The sequence below is a fragment of the Pavona decussata genome, unplaced genomic scaffold, assembly GCF_977016875.1.
Source record: "Pavona decussata unplaced genomic scaffold, jaPavDecu1.1 SCAFFOLD_218, whole genome shotgun sequence".
Classification (NCBI taxonomy): domain Eukaryota; kingdom Metazoa; phylum Cnidaria; class Anthozoa; order Scleractinia; family Agariciidae; genus Pavona; species Pavona decussata.
In genome coordinates this window covers 861,440-877,500 of record NW_028145623.1, presented here as the reverse complement: position 1 = coordinate 877,500, position 16,061 = coordinate 861,440, and the positions used below count along the sequence as shown (strand labels likewise).

General features: G+C 37.7%; 2 protein-coding genes and 1 pseudogene across 3 annotated transcripts in view; all 3 read left to right on the top strand.

The window, feature by feature from the left end:
- The window catches only part of LOC146459614 (zinc metalloproteinase nas-15-like), a 10,064-nt pseudogene extending 2,392 nt beyond the window's left edge, over window positions 1-7,672 (top strand). The window contains exons 4-9 of the transcript XR_014857881.1: window positions 471-562; window positions 1,337-1,420; window positions 2,144-2,286; window positions 3,254-3,380; window positions 4,083-4,200; window positions 7,558-7,672. The product of XR_014857881.1 is annotated as a zinc metalloproteinase nas-15-like (transcript). The remainder of the gene's footprint in view (window positions 1-470; window positions 563-1,336; window positions 1,421-2,143; window positions 2,287-3,253; window positions 3,381-4,082; window positions 4,201-7,557) is intronic.
- On the top strand, window positions 7,607-11,746 carry LOC146459613 (zinc metalloproteinase nas-14-like). Its single transcript, XM_085089362.1, has 6 exons — window positions 7,607-7,737; window positions 8,375-8,498; window positions 8,974-9,065; window positions 9,170-9,253; window positions 10,654-10,801; window positions 11,659-11,746. Exons 2-5 carry the CDS (start codon window positions 8,413-8,415, stop codon window positions 10,779-10,781), a joined length of 390 nt encoding a protein of 129 aa, XP_084945488.1. The 5' UTR covers window positions 7,607-7,737; window positions 8,375-8,412; the 3' UTR covers window positions 10,782-10,801; window positions 11,659-11,746.
- Window positions 11,707-14,779, top strand: LOC146459612 (uncharacterized). The gene is made up of 4 exons (XM_085089377.1): window positions 11,707-11,779; window positions 12,505-12,624; window positions 13,826-13,940; window positions 14,662-14,779. Exons 1-4 carry the CDS (start codon window positions 11,707-11,709, stop codon window positions 14,663-14,665), a joined length of 312 nt encoding a protein of 103 aa, XP_084945503.1. The 3' UTR covers window positions 14,666-14,779.
- Window positions 14,780-16,061: the final 1,282 nt, after the last annotated feature.

Sequence of the window (16,061 nt, the reverse complement as noted above, 5' to 3'; positions counted from 1 at the left end):
CGGCAAAATGTTTATCTGTCCTGGCACCGCAGCACGTGGCTTTCAATTGGTTTCCCTTTCCCTATTGGTCAAGTACGTTCTCAAGTGTGGTGTTGGCCATACTTGGCGGCGTACTTCGGCTTCTTTGAACTGCGAAAGTTTCCATGGTCACTAAGTAAAGTTCAAGTTGGTAGGTTTTACCCCTTCACACTCAAAGTAGGTTTCAAGTGCACTTAGATTATACTTACAAACTCTAGTGTGAAGCCCCCTACTATTGTTATAGTCTAAATTATATCTATTATTATTGTAATTTCTTTAGCATTTATATTTCACTGAAATTTGTTGTTCATTTCACACTGAAGATGACAGAGGTAACTGCTGAAACATGTCTGTAAAACTCAGGAGTGGCGTGTTTTTCTTAAAATTAATTTCCTCACTGCTTTTATCCAGACCAAATAAACTTTCCTTTCCTCTCCTTATTTTTCATGCAGATGTACCTCGTACGTGGGCAGGACAGGTCGAAGACAAATGCTATCCCTTGCCCGTGGGTGCTGGTATACGCACACTGTTGCCCACGAATTTGGTATACTATGTGTAATTAATATGGACTGTCATTCATTCCTAAACCTCTATACATGTGACCTTACCGATGGGCTTCAAACTATGCAACCATAATTTTTCATAATTAATTTTGCTTAAGCGAGGGTTTTAATAACCAAGTACAAACAGGAGGTATTCAAAATATTGCGTTTTGTAAGTTATTTGCTATTCTATAAGAATACAGATCTTTTACGAGGCCCTGGTCTCCACCTCAAAGACAAAAAGTAAGGTAACGCAGCAATTCTTCCAATTTTCCTAATACTTTTCTCAGCTTCTGGCTATCGGGTTGGTTACTCGAGAAACAAAAAAATTGGGCTAAAAATCTAGAAGTTAATTTCGATCAAGTGCTAAAAGAGCCAAAAGTTAAAAGAGGGTAGCTAAGGTCAAGCAAGAGAGACTGAAGTTTTGGTAACTCTAGCAAAAAGCTCAGCGAAAGGGCAAAAGTCTACTTTCGATGTACTCGGATTCGATATGTTAAACTTATCACAGTAGGTTCACAAAGCCTTTGATTCGGACGTAAATAAAAGCTTACGTCCTTTAGAATGCATTCTTTTCGAGTAGAAGAAGGGAATTGTTTGTTTAAACACTATTTACAAAGAACAAAAATCTCTGAATGGGATTGTTCTGGTATTGCTTCAGTCTTAATGTATATAGTTTATAATAGTTTGTCAAGTGTAATAATGGAAGTTTAAATACTGTCGCCATATAAAATGCGCAGTTGGTATGTCCCTCAATTAGTTTTATTGCTTTGTCACAGGTCACGCGCTGGGATTCTACCATGAACAGTCCCGCCCTGACCGGGACGACTACATTACGATCAACTGGAACAACATCCAGAAAGGTTAGTGGCGCTCGCAATATTCGAGCGGTTTGAAAATAATTATCTCTACAACTCATTAAAAAATAACCAGCAGTGGGGCAATTAGTTTCGTTGTTGCTTTGCCGGCTGACGGCCGCATCTTTCCACATCATTAACTCAGGACCTGTTTTCTGTTATAGGCTCAACTTAGTAGCTTATACAAGGTGCAACCAATAGAATCTTTAACTCAGTTTCAGCTGTGTAAGCATCGCGATGAAATAAAATTATCTTTAGCACCTTCAAAACCCAAAGCTCATTTCATGTTCCTACGGCGTCTGTAAAAGAGAAAAGTTTACGAAGACTATGATTTTTCTCAAGTTGACTGCGATCTAGTTCTACTGAAAAATGTTGCTTTGGACTTGTATTTAAGGCTCTCGCCCGCCGGTACAGAGCACAAACGTTAACTAGAGAAAGAAATACAATAATTAGTATGAAGTTCCGTCTACGATATTGCTAGTCCTTAATTCTTCTTACATTTTAGTTTATCCTTTCCCTATAATTCTTGAACTTGTTGTTGCTTCTTGCTTTCACTTGGTCATTTTGTAGATATATTTTTTTTGGGCGGTTGAGCGTCTTTTCGAAACCGCGTGGGTTTCACCATTTAAATGACTTTTTTTTTTTATTCTCTTGGGTTTAATTTAGTCCTAGTCGGGCATAGAGCGCAAATTAGATGTCCTGTAACTAATGAATGATCTTTTTAATTAGGATATGCTTTTGCGTTCAACAAGTACCCACGCTCCACGATTGATTCTCTTGGCACACCGTATGACTATCAAAGCGTGATGCATTATGAAGCCTACGCATTCAGCAAAAACCGACGACCAACAATTGTTGCCAATAAACAAGGGGTAAGAATTCAATCAAACAATCACGATAAAACCTAAATGTACTCAACAGATTCCTGAAAACGTGGAAACTTAAGGCCCGTTTAAACGGTTTCAACATTTGCCCAACATTCGTTCAACAAAAGTTGAACGAATGTTGGGCAAATGTTGGATGCCGAACGGAGTGTTCAAACGGTTTCGAAGCCATTCAACATTTTCAAGAACAACGGAAATGTTGAATCGATGTTAAATGAAAGTTTAAACCAGTTTTAATTTGACTCAGCACACTTTCAACAAGCTTTCAACAGTTTTTAGTTATGCTTTCAATAATGTTGAACGACCTGTGTTGAACGCATCTTAAAGCAAATGTTGAAACCGTTCAAACGGGCCTTTACGCATCTCGTGAGCCTTTTGTACAAAAGGTAAAAGAATATATGACGTAGTTGATGTGGGTTGCATGAAGCCTGTATTACATTTAGAACACGTAAAGTTAAAATCCTGGCCAGAACTAATTGGAACAACTGACAACATAACGCAAGAAGTATGTATTAACAGTCACCATATGATCTTTAGAACTGTTACAGGAAATCATTTGACCCCTCTTCCCTCCCCCAACTCGAACTAATGTTGATAGTCAGAAATTAGCGTAGTTCCCGGCAGATCCAACAATTAAGCCAAGTTTTTCCATCTTCAAAGACTCTATCCCCTATTCCCTTTTGTGACTGGCGCACCTTTCTTCGGATGCAGCTTTTTTTTCTGGCTCACGAAACAGCTTATTGAGAATTAAAACACTTGAAATATTCAAAGGAGAATTTAAGGCTTTATAAAATCGGACCAGTACTTTGCTATTGATCATGATAACCTCTTTATAATCTTCAAGTCCATGATGAATGAGTCCTGTAATCTTCTGATCTGGAGAACTGATGAGGATTTAATTCTCTCAACATGTCATTGCTAAATGTTCCCATTGATTCGTTGTTGTTCATTTCAGGTCACCCTCAGCAACAGGAAAGGTCCAACAAAGATAGACGTAAAGCAGATGAATCTTTTGTACAAATGCAGTGGGGGTGGAGGAGGTGGAGGAGGCGGAGGGGGAGGAGGAGGGGGAGGCGGCGGAGGTAAGAGGAAATACTATACATATTCGTGTTTTGCAACTCTCTCACCCACCCTCTACGAAATAAGAACTAAAAAGCCGAATGTCAAGATACGGGAGGCGTGGTCATGAATATTTGAATCCAAAGCCAACGTTTCCTCTGTTTGCAATACAGCGCTTTGGAATTTTATACTCATGAAAATGCAGCGCTACTCCTAAAATGTAAAGTGCAACTCATAGGAAACTTAGTCATGGATGACCATGGATGGCAAATGAAAGTTCAATGTCTTCAGTTCTTTCGTCGTTTCTGATGTAATCGCATCTCTAATGTAATGTAAGCAGTTTATTGTGAAAATACGCTTAGCTTTTGTGAGACCAGCAAGCGGGGCTCACCAGCTAGTTTACAGGTATTTCACACTAACAGATGGAGAGGCGCTGGATGGCATCATAAGAGTCTTTCCCTCTTATGTGCGAAACAGAAACGAGCGAACAAAAAGAACAACTAAACTGTGAAAGTTTGCAGTCCCTTACTCTCGAGTGTCCATTCTCAAGTTCTACGTCACGTGATATGCCAGTTTCGTAACAAGATTAATTGTTAACATTCCTCTTTCTGTTAATCCACGGAAAAGAGAAAATTAAAACTAAACCAGACCAGACGTAGAAACTTGGAGCCATGTTAGAATTTCAAGATTTTGCAAAAGGTAATTAATTTGCTTCGTTTTGCTAGATTGCAAGGATACGAACAGCAATTGTCCTTACTGGGCAGGAAAAGGATATTGCACAGGCCGATATCAAGGGTATATGACAAAAAACTGTCCAAAAAGCTGCAAAAAATGCTAAATAAGGTGCGTGTCAAGAATCATATTTGGGAACTATTGTGGGCGATACTTACTGTGTTCGTCTAACAACATATGAAATTTCAAGGAACAAAAGAACTAAAAGAAAAGAAGAAAAGAAATGCGGATTTTTAAACAATTTCCATTGACTATTACTTTCTCCCAACAATTCTTTTTCTGATGAATCGTTTTTCTAAAATGCAGATTTCGGGCAAATGTAAGATTCGCCTTTATTTTTTCTTGAAAAAATGAGTACTTAGATGAAAATAGTGCAAAGTAATTCTGGTCTTTCATGCTAACCCCAAACTATTCAATTTTACTTTTACGTATATCGGGTACGTGGGTAAATCACCACAGCCAGGGTAACACATTTTTATGAATTTTACACGGTAAGACAGTTTTCTTGACAAATGTAGAGTCTTGGTCGGTACATGGTCATTGTCGAATAAGGTGTAGCGATATTCCTTGATTACTCATTTAACTAACTAAACAACTAACTAACTAACCAACCAATTCAACCAACCAACCAACCAAACTACCTACCTACCTACCTACCTACCTACCTACCTACCTACCTACCTACCTACCTACCTACCTACCTACCTACCTACCTACCTACCTACCTACCTACCTACCTACCTACCTACCTACCTACCTACCTACCTACCTACCTACCTACCTACAGTTTGTCCCAACGAAAAAGCTCAAATATTTCTCTTGCATTAGCTCGCTTAATACGGACACCGGTTAACACGGACAACGGACATTTTCCTGTGAATCTAGGGATTTCTCATGAAAAGTTAACCTCGCTGAACGGACACTGGTTACTGCGCACCGTATAAATTGTCTAATATTCAGTCCATTTGGCTGAACCAAAAACTAAAAATATCAATGCAGAGCAAAGAAATGAGCTATTTTTTATATGATTGCGTTGTCATTCGCATTTGAAGCACGCCACTGTACTTCATTCGGTTCCCTCCTGGATGAGTAAGGAAACGAAGCAAATCAGAAGTAACTCTTGATACCTGTTTATTGATTTATTTTCTTTTAGGATTAATGTTGATTAACAGAAGTTATGGATTAAGCAAGAAAGTGAAATTTAGATGGGTGCTTGGGTAGACCTGTAGTTTGTGAGAAAAAAAAAATTAATTAAAAGATGCGATACACCAGCGTGAGATCTATTACTGTCTTATCTCTTGTTCACAAAAATAATCCCACAAAGGTCCACAGAAACGTTCAGCTCTTTCTTAAATGTGATTGTGATTACATTATCAACTTTTAAAATATCATGGATTATCAGTTTAGTTCCTTAAAGACCTTATTGGAAGGAACCTAAAAAGGGATTGGGAAACTACTATATAGCCCTCTAATTGAAAACGAGACAAATTCGTTCCAAAATAGCTCGGTTGCATTTATGATTTCTATCGTAAGGTATTCCGTTTTAATCCACATTTTAATTCGGTGAACCACAGAGATTGTTTCTCTTTTTTAAAACCTGGCTTCACGCTACGTGGAATTTAAAGAAGGGATATACAAGTAGTATCTCTACGAAAACGAACTAATTATTTCTTAATTTAACAGTTGAAAAAAGAATGGATTCTGTCCATTTCCACCCTCGGTTTCTCCTTCTCTTAACCTTAACTTCTTCCCAAATGTAGGCTTCCGATAGAGCATCATTAATGGCATCCTTAACCTTATTTAATCCGGAATGGAGTTGGGGAAAGAGAATCTGGCCATACGGGCTCCACACGTTTAGTGCGACATCACCTGAACTTTTTCTGTAAACAATTTACCAGGAGAGGTCATTGCAACTATTCGATGATCACCATGACAACCATATTTTGTCAGGCGACTGTTTTAATCTTTTTTTTAAAATCCTCTGCACGTGTAGTTTAAGAAGCCGAATTTAGAGGAAATTCTCACGAGAGAGTTTCTCCCACAAATATATTTTTTAAAAATCTGCCAAAGATACATCAGAACAATCGTGGGATTAGACGACACCAATTTTGGGTTAACTTATTTTTAGTATCAGTTGGGTAGGCCTAGAAATACATTTTTATTATGGAGGGAAGCTTAAACATAATGGCAATACAGCCTTTTTTCTTATGTATTTTCTCGCGAGTGTACAAACTATTAATAAGAAATAAGTTAATTTGCGGCTAGCGATGACCAGTTTGGACTGAATGAATTATTCCAATGTATACCCATGTTTCCTTGATAAAATTGGTTAAAAATGGATTGTGCTTTTGTGGGAAAAAAAGAAAAAAAAAAAGGAGGAAAAATTTTTAACAAGGGCTGAATGTATCCTAGTGGATGTTAAACAAATCAGCACATGCCTGAAAAGTCTGAATTGATGTGAAATACAACTACCGGTGCACCACACATTTACTTATGCCTTCCTTGTTTAGAAATGATATAATATCAAACATTTGTCAAGTTTTTTTTTCTAAAACTCTTCTAAATTTACAGTGCTGCTTTGGAAAACTCAGGTGATGATTCTGAACCCAACAAAACCAACATTACTGTTCAAACACTTTTAACATCGCTCAGGTTTTGTTCCAAGTGAAAGGTTTACTCACATGTTTTTGATGTTTGCCTTTAATTTAGAAAGATAAACCATACCGAAAATAAAGGATTCGTGGAAACCATGTTTCACATTCATATCAGCTGGAACTAAATATTGAGTTTCAAGGCTTACTTTATATTTGACAGTTTTCTCATCTGCAATATGATTACTGTTTGTTTTAGAACATGTGCGATGGAAAATAAGAAGCTCGTTTTTGTTCAATGTATTTGATAAGATTTACTGGATCAAACCGAGAAAATGATTCAAATGTTTATGCTTTTGACCATTTGGTATGGAATAGTGATAAGAGGTATATGATTTTGGTTCAGACCTCCTGAGGTCTAATTTCATGATTAGGTGATCACTTCCACTGTTATCAATGCATCTTTTCTTCCCTTCATCCTTCTATTCTTTCTCCAAATCTGAGGGCGCCTTCAACAAACTCGCCTCCTTTCAAAGAAGGCATTGAGAAAGGAGGCGATTTTAATGAAGCAATGAGGACATTCAGATTTGACTACAAGAACGAGATTGAGTACGAGTATGACTTTTCAAATTTTTGTTTCGCTGTTTAGATAACCGTTTGCCATACAGTCTTGTTTCTAGGGTTTCCTTATCTGTTGGTAAAGAGCGGGAAAGAACAAGAGTTCTGGGGATTTGACTGATCAATTTGAAATTTGAAAGTTGTACTCGTACTCAGATCTCAGGAAGATGGTGCAATATAAATGGCGCCATCGCTTAGCTTTCTTGTCGCTCAGTTTCTAACCGCAGCCGCAAAACTAATAGTTTAAATTATTAAATAGGGGATATTGCCAGTACTAATGCCATCGAATTGTTTGAGGGTGACTTGAATCTCACTGCAACCCAGCGAAAGGCCGTGAGACAGGGAGGTGATGTTGATTCACCAGGAGATGCCCGCAAGGCTTCGAAGCAATATCTTTGGCCCAATGGAGTTGTGCACTTTTCATTGGAGGAACAGCTAAGTAATGTTTTCTTGTTGTCTGTATTTGCTTCTGATAATATAGCTGGCAAAGGTGTAGGTAAACTTAGCCCCGTACCGAGCCTAGTGTGTATAGTTTTATCCTGTCTGGAAAATATCTTCTGCATAATCCTTTGGGGACAGTTTTCCAAGATCATCATGCCATTTCTACAATATTCCCTTAAGATTTGGTAGGAACAAAGTAGAAATATTTGCTTAATACTTTCAGTATTTTAACGCTTGTGTTTGAATTTGGTTGATTCATGACGTTTCAAAGCGCTTAACGTTTGTTGGCCGTTTTTTTACTAAAAGACGCATTATCCTTCTGGACGAACCATTTTCCGTCTGTTCAAGACGAATAACGGAAAATAGTTCGTCTAGACGGATAATGCGTCTTGCGCCCGTCTTTATACTGGAGACGAAAAACCAGACGAACAACAAATGTTTTGCCAAGTTCGTCCAGACGGATAATGCGTCCTCTAGTATAAAAACGGCCATTATAAGAAAGGCAAATCTTTACGTCAGTAAAACGCCACATACAAACATTATGTCATCAACGTAAAAAGTACGAAGAGAAAATGTCATTATGTGTATATAAAAATTTTCTGCTTTCTACACTAAAGTTTCTGTTTCCTTGTCAGAGGAAAACCAATTGGCTTCAGAAGCGATTGTTAATGGAATGAAGCAGTGGAGTGGCAAGACGTGCATCACTTTCAAGGAAAGAACTGACGAGAAAGCCTTTATTTATTTCTTTGTAGGTGGAAGGTATGTTAACCTGTTCTTGCTTTACCTGCTCTGCTCTTATTGCATCCAGCTCCGTCTTTTTTCGTGGTGACACAAGAGTGAATAAACCTGCCAATCAAAACTCGGTTGCCATGGAGACAAGAAATTCAATGAATATTTATCTCCAACGCCTAATTGTTTCCAGATAAAATCTGGTGGCGCTTGCTTATACGTTAAAAAAGTCAATAACTTTCAAAATCGATCCAACGGACAGAATCCGCACCTGATCTAGATAGAGTTACAAGGTATTTAATGTATACCCGATTATCTGCACGTATAGGATGTATTTAAAACCTCCAGCTTGATTGATTGTTTTATTAGTGTACAATAGCATTAAAAATTGCTTACAGTACAATACAAAACATTGTCAAAACGACGAAACTGCAAAGTTAATCTGCGAAGCATACGTTTTCTGCCTGCTAATCAGGCGAACTTGTTTTCCATTCAATGGTCGCAGTTGTTCGTCTGAAGTTGGTAGAACTGGTGATAAACAATACATCTCCATTGCTCCCCATTGCTGGAATGCTGGTGACGTGGCACATGTAATTGGTAAGTTCATTTTCTAATTCCCAACTTTTTTCCCTTTAGCAATGTCTCTATTTCTTTGAGATCCTGTTTGGGTATTAAAACTGGTTCCTTTTGTTTTTTTTTAGCACATGCGTTAGGTTTTTACCATGAGCAGTCCAGACCTGATCGCGATCAATATGTTACAATAAATTGGGACAACATTGTGGAGTGTAAGTTTTCTTGTAAAGTGCGTTTCAGGAACAAATCACAGTCAAATACTAACCATTGTCTTGGCATCAAAAACATGCAAAGAGGGTCGCCGAGACAACACGTGATCTAACTCATGGATTCTCTAAGAACTAGGGTGAAGAAGGGAGGAGAGGGAGCCCGTACTTTGGACGCGCTTATTACCTTTAAGAAAACGGCGAAAGGAAAATTTAGAAGAACCCACCATTGATTAATGTTTAACCAATTTTGGTTTTAGAAAATCAAGAAATACAAAATGGAGGCTGAGATAGCGATAAATTCGTTATGACTATGTTAAAAAACGAGGGTGTCTAAAAGATTATACCGCGATAATCGTCAAAATGGCTAAGTACGCTAAACCTCTGCCTTAGTTATTTTATTATCTCACTTTATCTGTATTTATTTTATGTTTAGTGAACACCTATGATTTTTTTTCCTCTTTTTGTCTGTAACATAATGATTTAACTAACCCGCCGCGAGTAGCAACAGCTACCTGCGGGTTAGTGGATTATATTTTTTATTTCTTAATAAAGTTTATGTTGTTGTTTTTGTAGCACATGTATTAATGGGATATTTATATGATCCTGTTTTCTGGTTGAACACTTTCCTACAAGTGTCGTCTACAATGTATTTATAAGGAAGTATGTCAGCTGGGGCATATGCGCAGTAGACTAAAGTTAAGACTAATAATACAACTCGTCGCGGGATTTTTGTTTTTCCGCCATTGCAAAAGTTTTCAATGCTTTTTATTTTAACACGATAAAAGTTAAAGATGTTGCTTGTGCGGTCGCGCGATTAAAAGATTAAAAAGACAAAAACGCTTAATTGCATTCGCTAAAAAATATCTAAGTCAATTCAGACTAATCGCGCTAAATGTTAACTTACAGATAATAATATATCAAACTACTTAATGATCATCATCATCATCATCATCATCATCATCATCGTCATCATCATCATCATCATCATCATCATCATCATCATCATCATCATCATTATCATCATCTCTTTATTTACCCTCGTATCATCATACCTAATAATCATGTACAATCGGAAATCCCCCGCTTCCTTCACAAACGTTTGTAAAAAAAAATAAATCCAGCTAACTTTTCGAACATGAACCCAAACAGATGAAAACAGGTTCCTGAATGCTCCGACACTCACAGTGTTTGAAAAAGTTAGGTCAACGATTCCAAAGTGCTTCTCATTAACGCGCGCATGCGCACGATCGACATAGTCTCTTTAACTTGTATCATTAATACAAGCGGACCTCATCAAAACCAATTTAGAGTACCGGTTAATCTGTATTTGACATGTTTAGTACCTTTATTTCAATTCTATTAACTTATCTGAATTTTTTCATTCATCAAGTTTTAAATTTCAGCTGAAAAGGTGAATTTCGCCAAGTACGATCGTTCAAGAATTGACTCACTAGGAATTCCTTATGACTACAATAGCCTGATGCATTTTGAAGAGACGGCGTTTAGTAAAAACGGTCAGCCGACAATATAATAACACCCAAACGACAGGGGGTGAGTAACATACGAACTGTACTGTATATCCCTAAAATGAAAAAAAATAAAATGGCAACAGGTCGCGATATGTTCTTTTTAGGCAGTGGTTAACAAATAAGATATATTTACATTTAACGTCATCACGTTGATGAAAAATCACTTTCTTACAATTTAGAAAGTCGCTTCAGATTTAAAACATCAGAGGATTTGTTTCATTTTGGCTTCGACTGACGTAAAATTGTAAGACCATAACTATGCCTAAGAGAAGGTGACTCCTTAGTGCGTAAGATATAGAAAGGGAAATGTAGGGCCGAAGTGGCGAAAGTTTTGGTCTGTGCCATCTTTTAAATGAAGAATTTTAAATGTTTTAGCTCTCAGATTATGGTGATCGGTGGAAACAAGGCCCGTGTGCGGAAGCGAAAGAGTTATGTCCAGAATTACACGCTAATCAGATTCATGAACCGTATGATAGACATCACAAGGTGTACCCTAACCTTAATTCTCACTCAAACACACATAATTCTGTCAAACATGAAGTCCTATGAAACGATAAAAAAGCCTGTTTTATATGAAGTACCCAAATTCAGGGTTAGGTGCATTTCTGGACATTATTGAAGCGAAAAGGATTGTGAACACACACAAAAAGTTCAGTTGGGGAGAGAGGACAGGCACATTCGCACGCCGTGCATTGCCCCGCCCCGCTTTCGCTTGTTGTAATCTGAGAGCCTGAAACAGGGTTCCTCAAAACATGCATTACTAAACCTTCTCTTAAAGATCTCAGCAGTCGCTACCGTGCTAACTTAAATCAATTTTATGTATAAAGGCGTAGTGTCGTTGGCTTTCTTGTTTAAAAAATAATAAGCCTTGTTTCCTAGGTAACAATAGGGCAAAGAGAAAGTCCGAGTATATTGGATATCAAGCAAATGAATCTGCTCTGCAAATGCAACGGTGGAGGCGGAGCAGGAGGAGGAGGAGGAGGAGGAGGAGGAGGAGGCGGTAAGAATATCAAAAATGGTATTTAATTTCTTGTGGAAATAAAGTGAAAGGAAAAATGTTGTATGTTTGTACATTGTATATTTTGTTTGTACATTGTATATTTTTGAAAACATCATCCCGTAAGCGCGTGTTGGGTATGGGATGATCGGATAAGCGCCTCGTGGCTACAATCTTCCCATATTCAAGAAGCAAAAGAATGGTTTTATCAAAAGAGTTGATAAAAAGGTAGATCGTAAAGAGATTGGAGAGATGATGTTTCGAGCGACTTTTATTCCAGTACGAGTTCACTCCAGTTCCCTCTTGTGGCTCTGTATTTTTTTTACATGATACCAGCACAAAATCTCATACCGGAGCGAGTCATACCGTTGCGTTTATTTCACCCCGGCCGGTCACTGTACTGGAGCGGGATTTTCCGATGTCATGTAAACGAGGTACGACTGTTCATTCCGGCACGAAATCCCTCTCCCAGGAGTCTGCTGTGCAACGGGTAGCGCATGCGTAGTGTTTATCATCCAATCTAAGATGGCGTCACAATCACGTCGGCCGACATGAAGTGTCTCTTCATTTAAACGAGGAATAAAATCTCATCCCTTCATGTAAACACGGTATGAAATCACAATGTCATACAGTTTTTTTATCCTGAAAAGTTTAATGAACATTCAATTAGTAAGAGTCAACTGTAAAATAAAGAAGTCTTAATATAGTCCAATAATAATGTATCACAGGAATTTGCAAGGACTATAATCACAGATGCGGTTATTGGGCGAGAGTTGGAGAATGCAACAGAAATCCTGGCTACATGAGAATTTATTGTAAGAAAAGCTGCCGTGTGTGTCACACTCAAGGTAAATTGTAATTATTATGGCATCCAACGAGAACAGTGAAGCAAAATACTTAAAATGTTGTCTCCTGTGTTCCTTGATCATTTTGCGCGAGAACAGTTAAGTAGACTCGTAATCCGGAGGCTCTGAGTTCGAGTCCCGCCACGCTTTTTTGGATTTGTTTCACGGTAGCCCCGTTTTCAAATCCAAGGCCACGCTTTGTAAATAGCCAACTGGTTTGCCTCCCACCAGTTGGGATTTTTAACAAATGTTATACTGTGCGGTATGTATGTTTATTTCATTGTTTTATAGTGTCCCCAGTTAACGCTACAGTGCTAAATACTTAGACACTTAAATAACGTCATTTATATATTTATTAATTTAAGTTGCAGAGTGGGTTTTATAAAGGAATAGAATCTTATGCCGTATTTGCTAGCTGTTGTTAGTTTTAGGAAAATGATAGCTGACCTTCACCCGCCTTTTTAACCATTTATTTGCTTCATCGAAAACAGAAGGAATTAGTTTTACGGTCTTAAGAAATTTTTAGCGGTCATTTGGCCGAAGAAAACTTGAGATTTTCTTCACAACTATATCCGAAATTCTTAGGCGATTAACCTTGTATAGACCGGGGTATTCCTCCCGCGGGCGACTTTAAACCTGAATAACTTTTTTGTTTTTCAATATAAGAGCAAACTGCATGAAACTATAGGACTTTTGATTTTAGACATTTATGTGAAAAAATTTGATGTGGTTGGTAAGTGTTCATTAAGTTTGATGTTAACATAGAATTTAACAGAGCTTCAATCGCTCAATATTCTTTACAATGATTTTTTCCAGCAAACTGCAAGTGCAAACAACAGTGAAAGAAAAGATAATATAAGTTTGAGATTCCTTAATTGACTTGAGCCGAATTTAAAATGATCCACAATCGAATCCAACTGAGTCCAACGATATAGTTAAACATGTACACACGCCTAGTAAGTCATGCAATATGAGGATCACTGAAGCTGAGCAACGACAGGCAAATAGCAAATGGTTTCGGAAAAAAAAAAACAAAACAAAACAAACAAACAAACAAACCAAAACTAAACAAAGTGAGAGCAGTCATAGTTTTTCTTGGTCGTTTGACAATATTATATAATTAAGAAAACATATACATAAGGATGCCGTGTGCATTGGCATTTATATTGGAATGGAGTGGATGTTAATTAAATTTCAATTACAGGAGGTTGTACTGATGGAAATCAATACTGTCGCTACTGGGCAGCTCAGGGATACTGCTACTCTAACCCAGGCTACTTGAAACCCAACTGTAGGAGAAGCTGTGGACTATGCCACGGGTAAGAGGCATTACAACGGACATGTCAGTTATGTCACGTGTCCTTCAATAATGACAATGACGATGATAGAATGTGAGGAGGGGGGTCTCTTGCTTAACATTGTGGGTGGGGGTTAATATTTGTTCTTAGCTCCCTTCAAAAACTGACTTAAAATCTTTTTCTTAGCGTTATACAGCAATCATGATGAATATTCTATAAAGGCCCTTAGCCATAAATAAAGAACAGAATTTAAAAAATAAACTAACAGATCATAGTTCCAAACTGTCGGATGATGAGTGGTCGGTCGCTGAATTGATAACAAATAATATCTTGATCCAGCGGATGTCAAGGTGTCGCTTGCTTCACTTGTTCTTCATTATTCTACTTTGAATAAGCTATCTCAACCATTTGTTTAACGACCAACCAACAAAATACCGAGGAATTTTTATGGGATTTTAGATCGTTTTTTTTTTTCCTATCGGTATGTGTTATTTTGGATACAGGAAAAGCTAAAGGCCTTGTTTCCCTGAGTTACACTAAGTACAAGCGCGAATAAGAAATTAGGAGACAAGGAGAGAGGGTTGGGGAGAGGGGACGAGCTCAATTCAGTTTCCAAGACTTCTTCCCATTTTTTCCAACAGGAAGTTCTCAGAAATATCCCTCATCACCTCTTCGGGGTCCCACATCGTTTAGGAGAAATACAGTGAGAGTGTGAAAATTTATCTTTTTTTTTTATTTGTAGATGATAGCTACAGTCAAGAATCTTCAACTTGGAGCTTTCGTTAAACGGCAAAAATTTAAACTATCATTTGTAAGGTATAAAATAAAACGAACAAGTCATACTGTTGTTGTTCCCTCTGTCGTTTTTTCTTTGTTAAGAATAAATAAAATCCGATAGCCTCTTTCCACAGTGCCGAAAAGTCTTAAAATTGCTGCATACATATCGTTTCCTCTTGTGCGTGAAAGGAGAAGCTTCGTCGTTCCTTTCACAAAACATCTCATCGGTTTCGCTTTTTCCAAGTGATAATTAAACGTATTAAGCAAGTGAGAGATCTGATTAGCAAATCAGATTTCAAACCTGAAATCTGATTATATCAACTGGCAACTCCCATATTTCTTACCTATGCAACTTTGTTTAAACTAACATAGTTTGATGTGATCAGATTTTTAAACTGAAAATTTATGTTGCCGAAAATTTTTGGGAACGGTATCTTATTCCCCAAATTTGTCAGCTGCTGTTTACTTTCTGGGAATACTAGCTCCTTTTTTTCCTACACTTTAATGACGTGTTTACCCTCCGAAAATAAAACGGATCGATTGGTTTTTCAGCATTGCAAAAGTTTCAGGGCACTTTTTGTTAAAGGAAACACCAGTTTTTCTTCCAAAAACTTATTCAGAATTCCTAATACGGGTAATGTCTTTTCTAATAGATATTTGATCAGCAGGGATTTGCTGAAGCAAAGGCATATAAAAAACCAGGAAAGATTTATTGTTCGACGTTTCGGGGTCATCGTGACTCCATTATTAAGAGACTAGTAAAACAGCATGCAAATAAGAAAAGGTACAAGATAAGCATAAATTAGAATAAACGGCCTAAACAAACACCTTGGCGCGGATGGAATCCGTTTGCACGTTCAGTGTTGGTTTACGCATGCGAATGTACAGCATTTCTTTAACGAGGCAATCAAATTTGCCGCTACATTTCGCGATGATGTGAAATTGCTCGATGAAGCGTTCTGGCATTTCACTATTGTGTTGGAGGTTGTAATGTTTGTAAATCGAAGATGACTCTCTAGTGTGCTCTTCTACGCGCTCGTGTAAGTGACCACGTGTATAACCCACATACCCTGCATCACACAGGTTATATTTAAATTAGATATTACACGGAAAAAAGTTTGGATGCCTCTGAAAGGGGAGAGGAGTACATATCTTGCTTTTATACGTTCTTACTATAGATACTATGCTTTTATTGGAGGAGAGGGGTGATTTGGATTACTTGTAATTCGGTCTTTATCAGTTGTCATAGTTACCATAAGGATGGTTTGTATATTGTCTTTTGGAGAGGGGGGAAGAGGCATGACATTTTACTCCTCTGGTTGATCTTGTGGCTTTACTGAAAAATAATAAGTCGCAACATGCTAC

Coding starts and splice junctions, on each gene's coding strand:
- LOC146459613 (XM_085089362.1), top strand. CDS start 8,413: ATGAAGCAGTGGAGTGGCAAGACGTGCATCACTTTCAAGGAAAGAACT. Junction 8,499..8,973: donor TATTTCTTTGTAGGTGGAAG/GTATGTTAACCT, acceptor CAATGGTCGCAG/TTGTTCGTCTGAAGTTGGTA. Junction 9,254..10,653: donor TTGGGACAACATTGTGGAGT/GTAAGTTTTCTT, acceptor TTTAAATTTCAG/CTGAAAAGGTGAATTTCGCC.
- LOC146459612 (XM_085089377.1), top strand. CDS start 11,707: ATGAATCTGCTCTGCAAATGCAACGGTGGAGGCGGAGCAGGAGGAGGA. Junction 11,780..12,504: donor AGGAGGAGGAGGAGGAGGCG/GTAAGAATATCA, acceptor AATGTATCACAG/GAATTTGCAAGGACTATAAT. Junction 12,625..13,825: donor CCGTGTGTGTCACACTCAAG/GTAAATTGTAAT, acceptor TTTCAATTACAG/GAGGTTGTACTGATGGAAAT.